The 17,390-nt window shown below is 38.7% G+C and overlaps 1 protein-coding gene across 1 annotated transcript in view; it reads right to left on the reverse strand.

Annotated features, from left to right (window-relative positions):
- Positions 1-10,463: 10,463 nt before the first annotated feature.
- The window catches only part of PLCB1 (phospholipase C beta 1), a 664,399-nt gene continuing 657,472 nt past the window's right edge, over positions 10,464-17,390 (reverse strand). Inside the window, exon 32 of the mRNA XM_029917918.1 lies at positions 10,464-13,776. Within this exon, the coding sequence (XP_029773778.1) occupies positions 13,549-13,776 (228 nt within the window). The 3' untranslated portion in view covers positions 10,464-13,548. The remainder of the gene's footprint in view (positions 13,777-17,390) is intronic.

Genomic DNA, 17,390 nt, shown 5'->3' on the forward strand with positions numbered 1-17,390 from the left:
CAAAGTCACATTACAAAAATATAGACAGGCTAATGAAGAATTAGTGCCATTCTTTCAGTCAAACAAGGGTTAATTCATTCATTCAATCTTTGTTGATTGTCATCTATTGCACCTGGCTCAGTGCTACAATAAGCTCTGGAGATGAAGTAAGGAGTGAGAATCAATCTTGTACTTATTTCTTAGTGAAAAAGATGATGTAACCAAAGCATCTGTTTCCTCAGGCAATTTGGTGACTAGAATCAGGTTTTATGTCATTGTTCTGAAAGCCATTAGTCCTTCAATTTTTATATTACACTTTCTATTAAAAATCACATAAGAAATCCAGAAGTAATTTAGCATGCATAAATTAAAATTGGCGTTGGTGAGAATAATTGACTTCTCAGCGGTGCAGCCAATAGGGAACTCTTGGGCTAGATGAGTTTTTACACATCTCAGAGAGAAATTGGAGCTCTAAATGCTAAATTTCGCTTATAAGGCTATCATCATATAGTTGACAACTTGAAGGTCTTTAGATTCTAGGGAGAGTTTTTGCCATCTCTACCAGACATTTCCCTATTTGATTGCTATTTCAGCTGAAATATATGAATGAGGCTATACATCGTCCCTAATAACAAATGAACCACTTCATGTTTAGACTTTGATTGCCTACTTTCACAGGTTATTGACAGTAATATATTCATGCTATCTGCATGAAGGACCTAGTCTAGGAAGCATTAAGGTGTTCTTTGGGAAGATAGTTTAAACATTTTAAAATACACCCAATAAAAATTGAGTAACTGTGCTGCAGAAAACAACTAAAATGGTAGATGAAATAGAAACCTAAATATACATATATTTAAATATTTATATATTAATATATATAATGTATACCATAATATATTTATATATATATAAAGCTTATTTATTTATTTTGAAAAAGAGATCATGAGCAAGGGAGGGGCAGAGAGAGGGAGAGAGAATTCCAGGCAACCCACACTGTCAGTACAGAGCCTGGCATGGGGTCTGATCCCATGTACTGTGCATGATATCATAACTTGAGCCAAAATCAGGAGCTGGATGCTCAACCAGTTGGGCCACCCAAGATCCCCAAAACTTAAATGTTTTTTTAAAGGTAATGAAGAGATGACAGAGTAGCAAGTAATTAATGAGCCAAATTTAAGAGAAAGCTGGAATCTGGAGAAGTAAGCACAGAAATCAAACCAATTTTATCATGAGAATATTTACTTATTCAGGAAAATTTTGATGGGCTTACTGAATGAGCCAGATAAAAATGAAAATCTAAGAAGTCTATTCAGATTAGAGAATCTGACGGGAGACCCTTCACCCATTAGGCTGGGGCCCCAAAGGGTTTGATGTTAGAATAAAGGAAAACCAAAACTAATCTTAATACCGTTTTTATTATAAAGTCTCAAATAAAGTTTCTTTGATGCTTAGTTGGAGGAAAATTATCCTAAAGAGGTTATATCTTCAAGCAAGCCTAAGAAGAATTTTCATCTTTAAAATGGACCATCACATACATTATTGGTCCAAAACATTAAAAAGAATGCCAAGTGTATTTGGATTGGGTAATCCCCTAGGCACCATGCAGAAACAGACACCAATTCTTTCTGTCAAAAAATATCGCATTCCTAGGTCTCTGAGATTCTTATAAATAATTCCCTCAAGAAAAATAAGCATTATACAGTAAAAATTAATTAAGTATGCAAGAAAATGAAGTACTAACAGAAGAACCAGAAGAAATCAAACTGTGAAACTAACAGATATAAAGGAATTTACTATTCATAAATGAAAAAAAAAGACAACTAGCAATAATCTTCATAGAACAGACACTGTGAAAAGTGTCCTTCACAGTTTTTCAAGAGTACCCAGTAAAACATCTAGATATAAAAATTTCAATAGCTGGAATAACAAACAACTCAACAGGCAGGTTTAATAACAGATTAGACCCAGCTGAAGAGATAATCGTTGAATCAGAAGATAGGCCAGAAAAATTGTGAATTTGAAAGTTAGTTGAAAATGATAGTTTTCTCAGAAGTGGTAATAAGATCAATGTATTGAATAGGATGAGAAAGAACTTAGAAAGAGCAGAGAGGATTTGGGAAGGCATAGACAGCTAAAATAGCTAATTTTAGCCATGTGCTTTTCCAAACTCCCTTCAAATTATATGGGGCTTAAGCAAATAATAAATAAGATAAACATCATAGCACAGCCTTATATCCCCAGAATTAGAATCCAGCACATGATAAGATAGAATAATGCAATATATTGAGCCACAGACCATCATGGACCATTGGAATAGAAAAGGCAAAGTGTGGTATTGAGTATATTTAAGTGAATATTCAAGTATATTCAGTCTTAAAGCAGAAAAGAGCAAATTTTGGGATTAAAGGAGAAATTATCACTGAAGTTTCAAGCAGTGAGAACAGAATGGATCTCTAAAGGAATCTCTAAGGGAACTCTTTCTTCACCACAGTTGGCCAGCTGAGCAACCTTTACCTTGCATATCATAAAAGTAGTATGGTCCTCTGGTTTTAAAGGACTTGTTAGATAAGCTTAGGCCTTTGGGTATAAATAATCATCTTCATTAATTCAGAAGTCTTTGGTAGGGTGTGCATTATTTTTATATAACTCAAATTAGTTCATTTTTTCTGCGTATCCATCTGCTAAAAATTCTCGGTTAATTGTTTTCATTTGCAGCTATGTTCCAGAAGGCTTGTATAGTGCCAAGATATGCCTGAGGGAGGACCCACCTGATCTTCAGTTCATCTTTCTATGCAGGCATCCTCTGAGTCATCTGTTGTCTTGCTTTGTTCTTGTACTCATGGTCCATTTATATCCAATAGTTCTGCTTCATATGTTTCATCCTGGGGAGCCTGGATTTCTTTTGTTGTTTTTATGCTACTCTACGATATGGGAATTTCTTGAAGTTTTCAAAGTGCAATTTGAAAAGATTGTGCTCCCTCTGGGGTCTTGTTATTTTTTTGGTACTTTGCATAGGAGGTAAAATTCCTCCCTTATTATTCCTCTGACATCTATATTTTTAATACATCTGCTGAATCTTTTTATTTCCTTCCAGCTCAGGGGAAAGCTACTTTGTCTCATGATTTCTCCCAAATGTTTTGTCCATAACAGGAATATTTTCCATTCTGCTGAGTGTACAGGCTTTTGAATGACAAAGCCTAGGAGAACAGAACCAGACTTCTAGCTTTCCACCTTGTTATCTCTCTTCCCTGATTTATAGAAAGGCTTTGCCTTTTAAATAAATGGAAGATCACTTGAGGGAAGTATTGGGGAAAGAGACTACATTATTCTATATTTAAAAAGTTATCCAGCTGCTTATGTATAAAAGCAACACTGCCGTAAATCCAGCCAAAGAGATTCATTGCCTTGGGCTCCATGATGTGGAGAGCCTAATTCTGGCTGTTTTTCTGGCTGTGCCGCCCCCGTAGAAGGCATTTGATGAGTGTAGGACACCTGCCAAACTAGAGGCCACAACCCCTTTTTTCCATGCTTGGTGTTCTAGAATTGCTTGCTCTAATGTCCTCAAGTCCACTTCTAGGGCCAGCATAGGCCTGTTCTATGGGTCCATTCCCCTGAGGGCAGACCAAGATGCGATTATGTTCATATATAGGTCTGAAACATGAAGTAGAGGCAGTTTGAAGTTTACCAATTAAAAACTGTTATAACTCTGACTTCATATGTAGCTTTATCAGAATCAGTTCACCTTGTCTTCTGTGTATATTACTTATAGATGGAATGCAGCCTATCTTGATGTGCTGAGTGTTAGGAGGTAGTTCTTAGCTTGTCCCAGATCATCGGAGATCATTCTCTATCAGTAACCTAAGAGGTTGCCTCTGTCTGAGGACGCTTTCTGGCCACAGGAACATCTTTGGCCAACAGATGGGACTGAGGCAGGCTGGAGGTGCTAAGAAGCTAATGCCTCAGAAGAGACCCAGAGCCAATGAGAGATGGGCATTCATGGGTAAATATCTCAGATGTTCATGTCTGGTGGGTCAATTCTGAGGAGGGCCCATGGGGAATGATCCCAGTTGCTCACAGTGATAACCTGCTTATCAAAAATAACTTCCCTTGGTTTTCTTCATATCCTTGTCTTACTTTTAAAAAACAGAATAAAGAAAGAAAGAAAATAGAATAAATCAAGTGGGAATTGAGAGATATTTTGGGAGCAGATATTTTATCTGTGACAATCATATACGGGGAGAGAAAAATAGGGAAAGTATTTTAAGACACTGTACAATACTGTGAATAAAAAACTACTTTGCCATATTTAAAAATGTTTATTTCTGAGGAGGGGGAGGGGCAGAGAGAGAGAGAGAGAGAGAGAGAGAGAGAGAAGGAGGGAGAAAGAGAGAGAATCCCAAGCAGATTCCACTCTGTCAGTGCAGAGCAAGATGCAGGGCCCCATCTCGGGAACCGTGAGATCATAACCTGACCTAAAGTCAAGAGTTGGTTGCTTAACTGACTGAGCCACAAAGGTGCCCCCACTTTGCCATTTTTAGTAGAGATTTCAGCACAAGGGATCCTGGGGTAGAATCTGTGCTTGGAACATAGTAGGTATTTATTAAATATGTGTTGACTGGATGTATCACTGGAAAAACGTTGACAGCAGAATATAGCCTCTACCAGTAAAAGAATAATTTTGTGTTTGCCTGCTTAGCTTGTGAGCTATTTGGGGGTAGATTAAGCAATATTAGAGCATTTAAGAAGGATAGAATGATTTACTTTGGAAAAGATAAAGGATTTAAAGAAAATATAATAAATCCAGAAATCAAGATAAGGGGAAGAGAAGCCAAGACTCTGCACAGACTGAAGTTTGAAGGATATTTGGGGGGACAGTGCCCTTATTGTGACAATCACATACAGAGAGAGAAAGAGTGGGAAGAAACAGTTTTAACAGACTTTGTAATATATTGTGAATCAAACTCTATTTTGATACTTTTAAAAAATATTTATTTATTTTTTGAGAGAGAGAACACACGAGTGGAACAGGGGCAGAGAGAGAGGGGAACAGAGGATCCTATGCAGGCTCCGTGCTGACTGCCGAAAGCCTGATGTAGGGCTTGAACTCACAAACTATGAGATTAAGACCTGAGCTGAAGTCGGAGGCTTAACCAATTTAACCACCCAGATGCCCTATTTTGCTACACTTTACAGATATTTCTGTACAAATTTATCTCTTGTTTTCAACTACTTTTCTGGTCTTGAACTGGTGTTAATGCTTCCTGGAGATTTGGCTTTTATTGGTTTTAAATAAATGAATGTATAACCTTAGGTTCTCATGAAAGAGGTATTTCTTTGAAATAAAAAAAAAGAAATTATGGTATTTCACTGATTCTAAGATTTGCTTTTAGCTTGTCTGAAATCAGAATGTGCTTTTATATTTGAAGAGGAGTCATAATTCAATTGGCAAGACTTTTTCCTTTGTTATTGATACCTTTATTTCTGACACATTAAACTTTTTGACAGCATAAGTTCAATAACATGTTCTGTAATTCACCTCAATTTTAACGGCTATGTGATGAATATTTCCATGGCAATATTCAAAATTTCAGTTGTTTTTAGTAAGTTTCCTTCCATAAAAATTACAGTGGATTCCAGTGAATTCAACCCACATTGTGAGACTTATTTTGCACCCTGTTTTGAGGAGGAAGAAAGAAATTTGGAAAAATAAACAAATATTTGACATTTAGTAAAAAAAAAATAAGCAAATGACTTTTTGGATTCACAGAGAAAATAACCAGTACTATTTTTCAAACAACCCCCAAATATTCAGCGGCCCAAGGGAAAATGATAATTGTGGGAGACTGTAAGACAGAGATTTGGGGTGCAGAGGCGTACATACACACGCACACATACATGCATACAAAGGCGTTAGAGACTAGAAAACAAAAATCAATAAAATGGGCCTATATTTTAAAATAAATATTCACCCAATTAAAAAATGGGCAAGGGGAGCTTGGATCACTCAGTTGTTTAAGCGTCTGACTGTTGATTTCAGCTCAGGTCATGATCTCACAGTGCATGAGATCGAGCCCTGCATAGGGCTCCACGCTTACAGCACAGACCCTGCATAAGATTCTCTCTCTCCTTTCTCTTCTCCTCCCCTCTCCCCTCTCTCAAAAGTAAATAAACATTTTTAAAAAATTAAGTAACAGGAAAAGTATTTAAATAGACATTTCTCCAGGGAAGATATATATGTGGTCAATATACACAACATCATTAATTATTAGGGAAATGAAAATCAAAACCACAATGACATACTAAGTTTTACTCATAAAATGATAAAAATTCTGCTGGCAAGAATGTGAGAAATTGGAACTTTCAGACTTTGTTGGGAACACAAAGTAGGTATAACCACTTTGGAAGACTTTTTGCAGTTCCTAGAAAAGTTAAATGTGGAGATACTATGTGAATCATCAATTCCACCCCTAGGTATGTACCCACGAGAACTGAAAACATATTTCCAAGAGAACTTGTATATGAGTATTTATAGCAGTACTATTCATAATATTAAAAAAGTGGAGAAAACCCAAATGTTCAACAAGTGGTGAATGAATAAGTAAAATGTGTACACAATAGCCTATTCAACCATTAAAAGGAATGAAGCTCAGGTATATGCTACAACACGGATGGACCCTGAAGATTCTACATTAAGTGCAAGCAGGTCATAAGGCCACATATTGTATAAATCTTATATAACGTGTCCAGAATGGAGAAATCTACAGAGACAGAACATAGATTAGTGAATTTCAGAGGCAAGGGAAAGGAGCTGGGGGGAGTGGGGGAATGGAGAGTGACTGCTGATGAATATGGGGTTTCTTTCTGGGGAAGACAAAAATGTTCTGGAATTAGAGAGTGGTGATTGATGAGCAACTTTTTAACAAATGTTTATTTATTTATTTTGAGAGAGAGAGAGAGAGCACACAAGTGGGAGAAGGAGAGAGAGAGAGAGAGGGAGAGAGAGAATCCCAAACAGGCTCCACACTGTCAGTGCAGAGCCCAACATAAACCATAAGATCAGGACCCGAGCTGAAAACAAGACTCAGATGCTTTCTTTAACTTACTGAGTTGCCCGGGTGCCCTGGCTGACTGATGACAGCTTTTGACTATATTAAAAATAACTGAAATGTGTACTTTGAAATGATGAACATTATGGTAAGTGAATTAAAGCCCAATAAAAAGTGTTATTAAAATATATATGTAGAATATTCGAGGAAACAACTGTACTGTGCGTGGCTTTCAGGGGGAAAGACTGGCTCCTGAGTTCTCTCCTGTGGGCAAAACAGGCTATTGTTTTTCCTGGAGGGCAAGGCAAGCCTATCTTTCTCTACCCGTGTCCCAGAACACAATATTTGGTGATTGGCCTACTTTAATCACTCATTTGCTGTTTTGTGTCTTGGGGTTGGTCCCATAAGTCAAAGGCAAAGAATGTGGGTTCTGAGGTTCTACTATTACAGAGATGTAGACCCATGGGATTCTTAAATAAGACTATAGCTTTGAGTTAATGACACTTACTATCTATATATTGTTTATTTTTTTCTACCCTAGAACTAATAGCTAGATGAGCAAGTAATAACATTAATAGGTATATGAGCAAATAAACTCAATATTCATTGAGGGATTACACTGTGGTGAATGAGTCATGAGACCTGCCTTAAAAGTATCGGTGGAGGATATATTTAAGTAAGCGGACTATTATGTTAGAGTTGACATTTGCTTTCTATGTAAAGAAAGGACAAAGTGTTCGGTGGTTTCACTGCATTAGTGGACACCATTCATGACCACCTTGTGTCTATATCCTTTCCCCCATAATATCGTAGTGTCTTTTTATTCTTTATCAGGACTGGTCTTAGTTTTACCAATAGAATGTAGTAGAAGTAATGGTGTGCCAGTTCCGAGTGTAGACTTCATGAAGCCTGAACACTTTTGCTTATTCTCCAGATCCTGCCTCTGACATGTGAAAAAGCTATTGCTAACCTGCTGGAGGGTAAAAAGTCAGAAGAGCTGAACCATGTGACCCCCACTATTCCAGCCCCAACCCCAGCCCCAGACATGTGAAAGAGCCCAGGTAGGATCAACCATCAGCCAAGTCATAGTTGACTGCAGATGTACACATGAGCCCAGCTGAGATCAAGCCAGCCCAGCCCAGATCAACAGAAACATCCCCCTTCCCCTAGACTCACAAAAATAGGAAATGATTGTTTAAGACACTAAGTTTTGGTGGTTTTCATTATGCAGTGATAGATAACTGATTCCAGATAGAATGAGAGTTCAGATGATGAGGCCTGACAAAAACTTGGGTGAATGAAAGAAGGCTTTCTAGAGGATGTAACATTTATGTTATAAATCTAAAGATGAATAGGAGTTAGGGAAAGGAGAGAGAACTGCTGTGTGTGTGTGTGTGTGTGTGTGTGTGTATTGGGGATGGGTTCAAGGGAAAGAGAAACAGAAGTAAAGGGTCTACATAGTTAAAGGAATAGTATTCAAAAAGCCCAAGAAATGGCATGACCCATAAGTCTGGAATGTGGTGTGGGTGAGGAGTGCTAAGAGATAAAGTTAGAGACTCATAGGAACCAAATCATGTAAGATCTTGAACATTTATCAAGGGGTTTAGACTTTAGCCTAAGACAGTTGGGGTCAATAAAGCCTTTTAATCTCATTTTTTTCTTTTGTATAACCAATTACACAATTTGGGACTAGTGGCAAGGAGACCATTTAGGAAAACCGTGGCAGGTGGGAGGGGGTGGTGGCCTGAACTTAGCTACTATCAGGGAGACCAGAAAATGAATAAATCTGAGGACTGTGACAGGTTCCAACTGATCCAACTTGATAATTCATTGGAAGCGGAGAGAGAGCTGTCAAAGATGATGCCAACATTTTGGTTTGGGTGACTGAGTTGGTGCTGATTTTGTTCACTGATATAGATAGAAAATAAAGGAGGTAGAACAGGTTTAAGTGTAACTACAAATTCACTTGGGTACATACTCTATGTTGCAGATTGTATTTCCCAAGTAAGGCCATGCCTGTAGATTTATTCCACCCTTCATATTCTTCAGTGTGATTCACACTGTGGCCACGGTGAGATAGGGTCTATGTTCATTCCCTCCTCTTGCCTCTGGGCACGGGCTTGTGACAGCACCAATGAATGGGGTCCCACATAAGTGATAGCATGTAACTATGAGGCTTCCTCATACAAATTCGGACACAGCTCCTGCCTGGTTCTCTCTCAGGAGGCTCACCTTTGGAATCCAGCCACCATAAAGTGGGAAACCCCAGGCCATTTGTGGGGGGGGCACATGTGGATGTTCCAGCCCAGCTACCTGGCTAGTCTCTCATACCATCAACTACCAGACATGTGAATAAATTAGTCTTCAGAGGATTCCAGCTCCCAGCCTTCTTCCTTTCTCCCTTCCTCCCTCCCTCTTTTTCTTTCTTTCTTTCTCTTTCTTTCTTTCTTTCTTTCTTTCTTTCTTTCTTTCTTTCTTTCTTTCTTTCTTTCTTTCGTCTTTCTGTCTTTCTGTCTTTCTTTTCTTTCTTTCATCTTTCCTTCTCTTTCTCTCCTCCCTTTCTTTCTTTTCTTCCATCTTTTCTTCCATCCTTCCTCCCTCCCTTCCTTCCCTCCTTTCTCTTTCTTTTTTAATGTTTATTTATTTTTGAGAGAGATCAAGCATGAGTGGGAGAGGTGCAAAGAGAGGGAGACAGAGGATCCAAAGCAGGCTTTGCACTCACAGCGCAGAGCCAGATGCTGGCTCAAATTCATGAACCATGAGGTCATGACCTGAGCCAAAATCAAGGGTCAGCTGCTTAACTGACTGAGCCATCCAGGTGTCCCAGTCCCTAGTTTCTGATTTTTCCATCGAGGCCCTGAGTACTGTGGAGTAGACACATATCATCTGTACTCTGCCTTGTTTGAATTCTTGACTTACAAAATTATGAGAGACAAGAGATAGTTCTTACTGCTTTAAGCCACCAGGTTTTGGACGAATGTGTAACAGAGCAGTAGGTAATGGATATACTGCACGCATATGGTGTGCCTATGGGATATTCTCATAACGTACATGTATATTCCTTTTTTTTAAAAAAATCAGTGTTGTAAACTCTATGTTTCTAGGAAAACTTACATCAAGTATTCTGTCAGTTTGTCTCCACTATTTGTCAAGAAACCTTGACTTTTACTTTTCTTAGCTTTGGTGAAGGAAGGGAGAGTGGACCTCTAAAGTGAAATTAATGGGCAGGTGTAATGCCCCTCCTGGACGGGGTGGTGGAGTGATAGAGCAATGACAGCTGTGCCCTCCAGCACATGCAGTGCAGCATCCTGATTCCACAGCTACAGAAGGGCTGTGTCAGGGTGGGCCTTATGTCCCTAATGACTGGTACAAAGCCCACTCACACCATCTTGCCCATAAAAAAAAAAGGTTGGCCCTGACACCAAGAAATAACAGTTGGGATGTGTTAAGAAATTTTTATTGTTTCCTTTGGATTTGTGATGAAAGCACATAAAATTACAAGTGGAAGAAACATCATGCCACAAAATTGCATAGAATCATTACAAAAATGTGAATTACGCATTTTAAATAATCGGAGATAGAAGAACCAAAATATGTACACTTTAAGAGTTTCAAATACTTTGTCCTATCTTTTATTGTCTTCTGAAAAGGCAAAAGTCACAATGTCTAATCCATCACAAACAATATTTATACAGTGCACAAGCGCAACATTAAATTCAAAGTAATGCAAGCAATGGCCCTTTCTTTCAGAAGTATTTAATGACTGCTTATCAATTACAGGAGTATTCATTAATGTATGATGATGTTGAAATGTTCAAATGAAATGCTGAAAACCAAAACCACACAGCATGTCATTAGAATTTTGAAAATTGGTTTTCACGGCCAAAACCACGCTATTCTCAGTAGTGTAAAGGTATCAGAGGGGCACGGTCTAATTTACTACGCAGCTCTCTCTATTATAGGAAAGACCACAGTACAGAATTTCACACATTCAACACAGAACAAGGCAAATACATAAAGGCACAAAACTGCACATCATACAGACCCCTTTTCTTTATCTTACTCTATTTCAAGTAATATTAATATTGTTAAATGATAGTATCGCTGTAGTAGTTTCAATGATGCAAGATGGACAGTGTCACACACCACCCCACAACTGCAAAAACTGTCATTGTACAGATATAAAAATGTGATTACAGTAAATGGCCAAATACAAATGTATTGCAAAATGACTATTGAGTCACTAAGATAATGAAATCCAACTACCAGAACAGTTTTGTGTTAAGTCAAGGTTTTTTTTTTTCCCATTTTTGTCTGTCTCTGGACTAAACTGTGATAGAAGGTTCTGTAATAATCATCATTGTGTTTGGTTATGAATGCTATTATTAGTTCACTCTTCTGCTATGTTAGACAGTCTGTAATTTTGTTTATAAAAATGCAGCATTCAATTGTGCCCTTTCTTGCTTCCTTATGATTAACGCCTTTCTTTCAAAGTGCAAAAGTAGGATGCTTACAAAAGATTTCTCTTTCAGTGGAAGATAAGTTTTATTAAGTGTCTAATTAATACCCCAAATCCTTCAGATCAAAATATAATCATCTCCAAAGAGGATGGGATTTTTCCCCCCTTGTGTCTTGCTAGATGTGTGTTTTTTTTAAATCACTCTTGCCTAATGTTTGAACTAAGCCTTCATTTTGATTAAAACTTAATTGTGATCCTTAGTTATTGCTTAAAGTTAAATAAAATAATTTGCATAAAAATATTAAATTCTTGAAACACAATCTTCAGGACACAACTGTTATTTGCATTTTAGAATGCATTTAGAATGTTTCGCTAAGCTACAATCAGACAGGTTTATTTTAAAATAAAATAAAGCTGTGAGCATCTTTCTTCAGGGCTTTAATGTCAATGTTCGTTGTGTTACTCTCTAGATTATATTTTCCTCTATATAATTATTCTCTCTTAAGTTCTCTCAATAATACTTTTGATCAGTTTTCCCATGATATAATTTGTTTTTCTTATGCCACCCAACATAGAAACTTAACAAAAGACATAGTTAAGTGAGTTAAATGTACATAGTAAATATATAATGGAATATTTTTTTCTGTTAGAATAAAATTGAAATCTGTCAGACTTAAAAATCATGAAAGATATTAATAAATTTCCATATTGCCGCCCTATACATTCTGTATATTCTATTGCAAGCTTAAAATCTGATACTTAGAATCCAGTTTTTGATTCTGTAAAATATATATCAAATTCATATTCTAAGTTCTAAATCTACCTTCACTCATATCAATGGTTCCATCAATTGTTTCTTAGAGCTTCAATATAATTTAATAGCAACATAATACAGATGTTTGACCATTTTCTTCTCTAGGTATTTATCCCTGAATTTGGTTTTAAGTCTTGTGGAAGGGACTTGGGTCATTGCCAATTAAAAACCACACAGCCACACTTGTGTGTGTATGTATGTGTGTGTGCACTTACATGGCTGACTGTGTACATATATACATGGAGATAATATATATCATTTATATGTGGGTTTGTGTATTCTCTAGATAAATAATCAATCTTTATCTCTATATTAAAAATAAATGAACCATATAAAATGTGAGACAGCAAAATAAACACTGGAACCTGTTCAGTCTGATTGAATCTCTGCTCAAGATACATCTGCTCAATTATTTTTATTCAACCAGACAGACTCTTTGTAGTTATGTAATAATTTCAGGCCAACAACCAATGGCTATCCAGACTTTAAGTGCAAATAGTCAACTCAAAAAGCACACTGTCTGGAAGTGTGTGGCCAGTTTTCTCAAGCAACCAAATGTAGGAGCCATATTGCTAAGTCTTGGGATAGTTCACGGGGTGAGGATACAATCAAGTGACTTTTTCTCAAGAAAGAAAATCGACTTATTTGAATCACTATGGTATCTAATAAAGCCATGTCAGCAACGAATACACGGATGCCTCTATGATAAATAAATTAGCAAACTGCAAGCTGCCAGTGCTTGCAAAGCAAAGGATGGAACAATTTAATATGCATGTTAAGTTGAAGATATGGTAGTTGAGGGGCAGTTAGGAAAAACAAATGCTCTAAGTTGACTCTTCAATAGTGTTAAATAGTGCTATGCATTTCTCAAACTATTTCTATTACTTCGAAATACTTTACACCAGAGCTTCAAATAAAAACATGAGCTTGATTTTCTTCAAAAAAGATACTGTCCTTCATTAAATGTCCCATGGAGCCTGGAAGTTGCCTGCTTTGAATTTACTATTGGAGAGAAAACAAAAATCCCACATACATGCACTCTCCACAGGTAGGCTGCAATAATGTCCATATAACACCTGGAGCCTGGGCATGAGGAAGTCTGCATGGATCCTTCTAGAACTCCCCCTTTGGTGTGGATTTTAGGCTAAGGGATGCTTCTCAGGAAGATGCTCCTGGGCAGTGATCTTGGTAGTAAGAGAGAGTCTGATGAAGTGGCCATGCATGTTTTGAAGGCCTGGCAGGAACAATCACAGAGGAGTATCAAACTCTTTTCCTGGGTTGTCTCCTTCTAGCTCCTCACTGGAAGGAGGCCTGTGGTTTAGTTTTCCAGGGTCTGAGGCCAGGGAGGGAGGGAGAGAACTGTGATTGCTGTCTTCACTGATCTTCCCCTTCATGGCTTCCTGCACGAACTCCAGGATCTCCAGGGGCAGTCTTTTGAACTTGTCTTGGTACTCTTGCTCCAGGTCCGTCTGCAGCTGGGAGATATCAAGAGAGGAGGATGATTTTATGTCATTTAGTTCTCTATAACCACCCACGTAGAAACTCTTTGAAAGAGATGTACAAAGACAGAGGAGAAACCAATTCATGTAAATACCATCCACTGGTTAATTCATGTAAATACCATCCACTGGTTATCTATAGAGATATAAAACAGAGTGTAGTTGAACACATCACTTGTCCATAGCTGGAAGTCAAGGTTCAGATTCTGTGTGGCAGAACAGGGCTAAAGACCTGCAACATTATAAATAAATTCCATACACACATACACATACACACGGCTGAATCTTTTGAAAAAGTTTGATGAAGTAATATGCAAGGATCTGAAGTTCTTAAAGTAGAGATTGGAAGCTACTGATATCTGGGAGTGCGGAGGTCAGCCATATATCAGGCTGGGGAGAGGGCGGAGGCCGACTAGAGAGGACAGGGGAGCTATTGTGGGCTTTGTGAAGTGTGGCCTCTGTCAGGGGCTGGGAAGCCAAAGCTGAGTACTTCTGGAGAGCAGCTCAATGCATTTTTACAAACTGAGCTTACTCATGAAACCAACTTTAACTTCTGTTTTGACTTCTTTTATCACCTCTTTGATTCCCTTTTTCTCATTCTAATTTTATGTGCCTTGTAAATTGTTTTAGTTACCTTATAAACTTTTAATTTATCTGTTTAATGCTCTGGAGACTGCCCAGACGTTTAAAAGGCACAGAACCCTTTCCTCAAATGCAGACTTAAATGGAAGCCTTCCTCATAAAACAAGTGAAAGCTGGGTGCCTTCTGTAGATGGGGTGAGGGGCGGGGCTGGCGGTGGGTACTGCCTGCTGGAAAGCTCTGCTGTGCTGAGCCCCATCGAAGCCCGGAAATTTAAATGCACTTCTCTTTCCTTATTGAATGGTAAGCAGGGAGTTTAGTTTTAGGAACAGCCTGTGAGACAGCCTGCTTTTTCTCCTCTCAGTAGCCTTGGGACAGGTTTTCTCAAGACATGCCTTTAAAACCGTTAAGGAATTTCTTTCTGTGCTTCTCAAACTTTCAAGGTGCACACAGATCATCTGCGATCCTGACTTTCTTCTGATTCAGATCTGGGTGGGGCTCCCCACCATTTCTCAGTGGCTCCCAGGTGATCCCAATGAGGCTGGTCCACCTTGGGCACCCTGCTTACCTTCCTGGCCTCGCTCACATAGGAGCTCCCCAGTCTACTTTTTGTCAGGATCCTGGCTCTACGTCCTCTATCTGCGGCTTCATGTTGTCTCTGGTGCTGGTCCTGAGCCCTGGACCTCCCAGGGTTAAGACAGTGCTTAAGGCATCTGTCCCTCAGTGTTGTGATGCCCTTTCCTTACCCACATTCTGGACAGTGCCAGCAGCATGAGAACACCCTCTTTAGTTTAACTCCTTTTGCTCTTGCTTCTATGCCAGAGAAATTCTGCCAAGACTTAGTTATAAAATCTCTTGTCTGCAGTTCTAAAACTCTTAAAGTTCTGAAATCCATAACGTTATTGCAAATTTGTGGCAAATACATAAACATTAATTGATATAAGGCTATTTATAATCTTTATATATTTCATGGAATGTGAAGATCCATGCACAGTACTGTAGACGTATTAATTTGTGTGATTATGAGGATGACCTAGCACCCCTCTAGAGTATTACGCTCACAACATATGCATTATATTACATTTTCTAAAATTAGAAAAATTATAAATTCCAAAAAAACCATGACCCCAAGTCTCAGATAATGAACTGTGGATCTGTTTGAATGACCTTTTTCTTATTTCCACATCAAAAAAAAAAAAAAAGGCTTGGCTGGAGTACTGAAAGTTAAGTATTCCTCCCAAATATAAAATGTAGGGTATTTATGAATATGTTGTGCTGGCATATGAATTCTAATAAGCCAAGAAGGAAACACACTACAAGAAGGGCACCCATGGGGCTCTGAGACTGGCACTGCTGCAATAAAGCAAAGGCACCTTCACACACAGCCGCACCCTTGCGATTGGGAACAGGTGAGCCATTGGAGCATCACAGACAACACAACAATGGCCAATTCTTGTCCAGGTGTCTCAACAATTTGGAAGGGTGTGGGGCTTTTACAAGAGTGAAATCTTAGCCTGGTGTCTGGCAGTTTCCATTAACTACCATCCATGTCTCATCATCAATTTGTCTCAAGCTTAATTGAGTAATGCATGCTGTTAAAGTTTTGTTTCTAAGGAGGATAGGGACAGAAGAAAAGCAAGGGGTCTTGTGTTTAGGAAGCAGTAGATTTTTGTTTTCCTTTAAGTTAGTGTGGGGGACCTTCAGCTTTCGATACATTGTATATAACCTAGAGTCAATTTCTCTAAGGTCACAGGTGGAAAAGACCCCAAGCACCCACAGTGCTTGAGACTGCTGTGTTTTTATTTTTATTTTATTTTATTAAAAAAATTTTTTAAATGTTTTATTTATTTTTGATACAGAGAGACAGAGCATGAGAGGGGGAGGGGCAGAGAGAGAAGGAGACACAGAACCGGAAGCAGGCTCCAGGCTCGGAGCTAGCTGTCAGCACAGAGCCTGACGCGGGGCTCGAACCTATATATATAGGGCGCCCCTATATATAAATTTTTAAAAAGACAGCAGTCTCGGGGCACCTGGGTGGCTCAGTCGGTTAAGCCTCTGACTTCGGCTCAGGTCAGATCTCACGTTCGATCGAGGGTTCGAGCCCCGCGTCAGGCTCTGTGCCGACAGCTAGCTCGGAGCCTGGAGCCTGCTTCCGGTTCTGTGTCTCCTTCTCTCTCTGCCCCTCCCCCTCTCATGCTCTGTCTCTCTATCAAAAATAAATAAAACATTAAAAAAATTTTTTTTAATTTATATATAAAAAAGAAAACATGAAATGTGAGACAATGCCAAATACTTAAACACTTGAATATTTGTAAATAATATGATTTTTTAAAATAATATAATTTTAATAATAATGGTTCTGCGCCCAATTCCAGTGTGTGAGGATTTCCCCCCCCCCCCATACCGCAAAGCAATACCCTAAGACACTGGCTGTGTCCTATAATTTAACTCTGATATTATCTACCTGGATATAGCATCAGATCCCACAAGTTAAGAGCTCAGTCCTAGAAGACTGTCCCCGACCTTCATCTCATTTCAGATGTCAATTGCAAGTCCAGGTTGTCACCTGTGATTCTGACCAACTGGATATAGATTAGAAGGTCCAACAATCCCCTCACTGGGTTCGATTAATTTACTGGAGTGGCTCACAGAACTCAACATTTTACCAGATTACTAGTTTATTATAAAAGGGTTAACTCAGGAACGGCCAGGTAGAAGAGATGCACAGGGCAAAGTATGGGGGAAGGGGTGTGAAGCCCCCACGTTCTCTGAGCACCCACTCTCTCTGCATCTCCCTTGTTATGTTCACCAACTCAGAATGTCTTCAATCCCCATGGTTCTAGGTTTTCATGGAGGCTTCATTACAGAGGCACGGTTGATGATGACATCATTAGCCAGCAGGATTCAACCTCCTGCCTCCCGGTAGGTTAGGGGTTGGGACTGTAAGGTCCAATCCTCTAATCCCATAATTGTCTCTCCTGGCAATAAGCCCCCATCTTTAGGTTACCAA

This window comes from Suricata suricatta, chromosome 12 (genome assembly GCF_006229205.1).
Source record: "Suricata suricatta isolate VVHF042 chromosome 12, meerkat_22Aug2017_6uvM2_HiC, whole genome shotgun sequence".
Classification (NCBI taxonomy): domain Eukaryota; kingdom Metazoa; phylum Chordata; class Mammalia; order Carnivora; family Herpestidae; genus Suricata; species Suricata suricatta.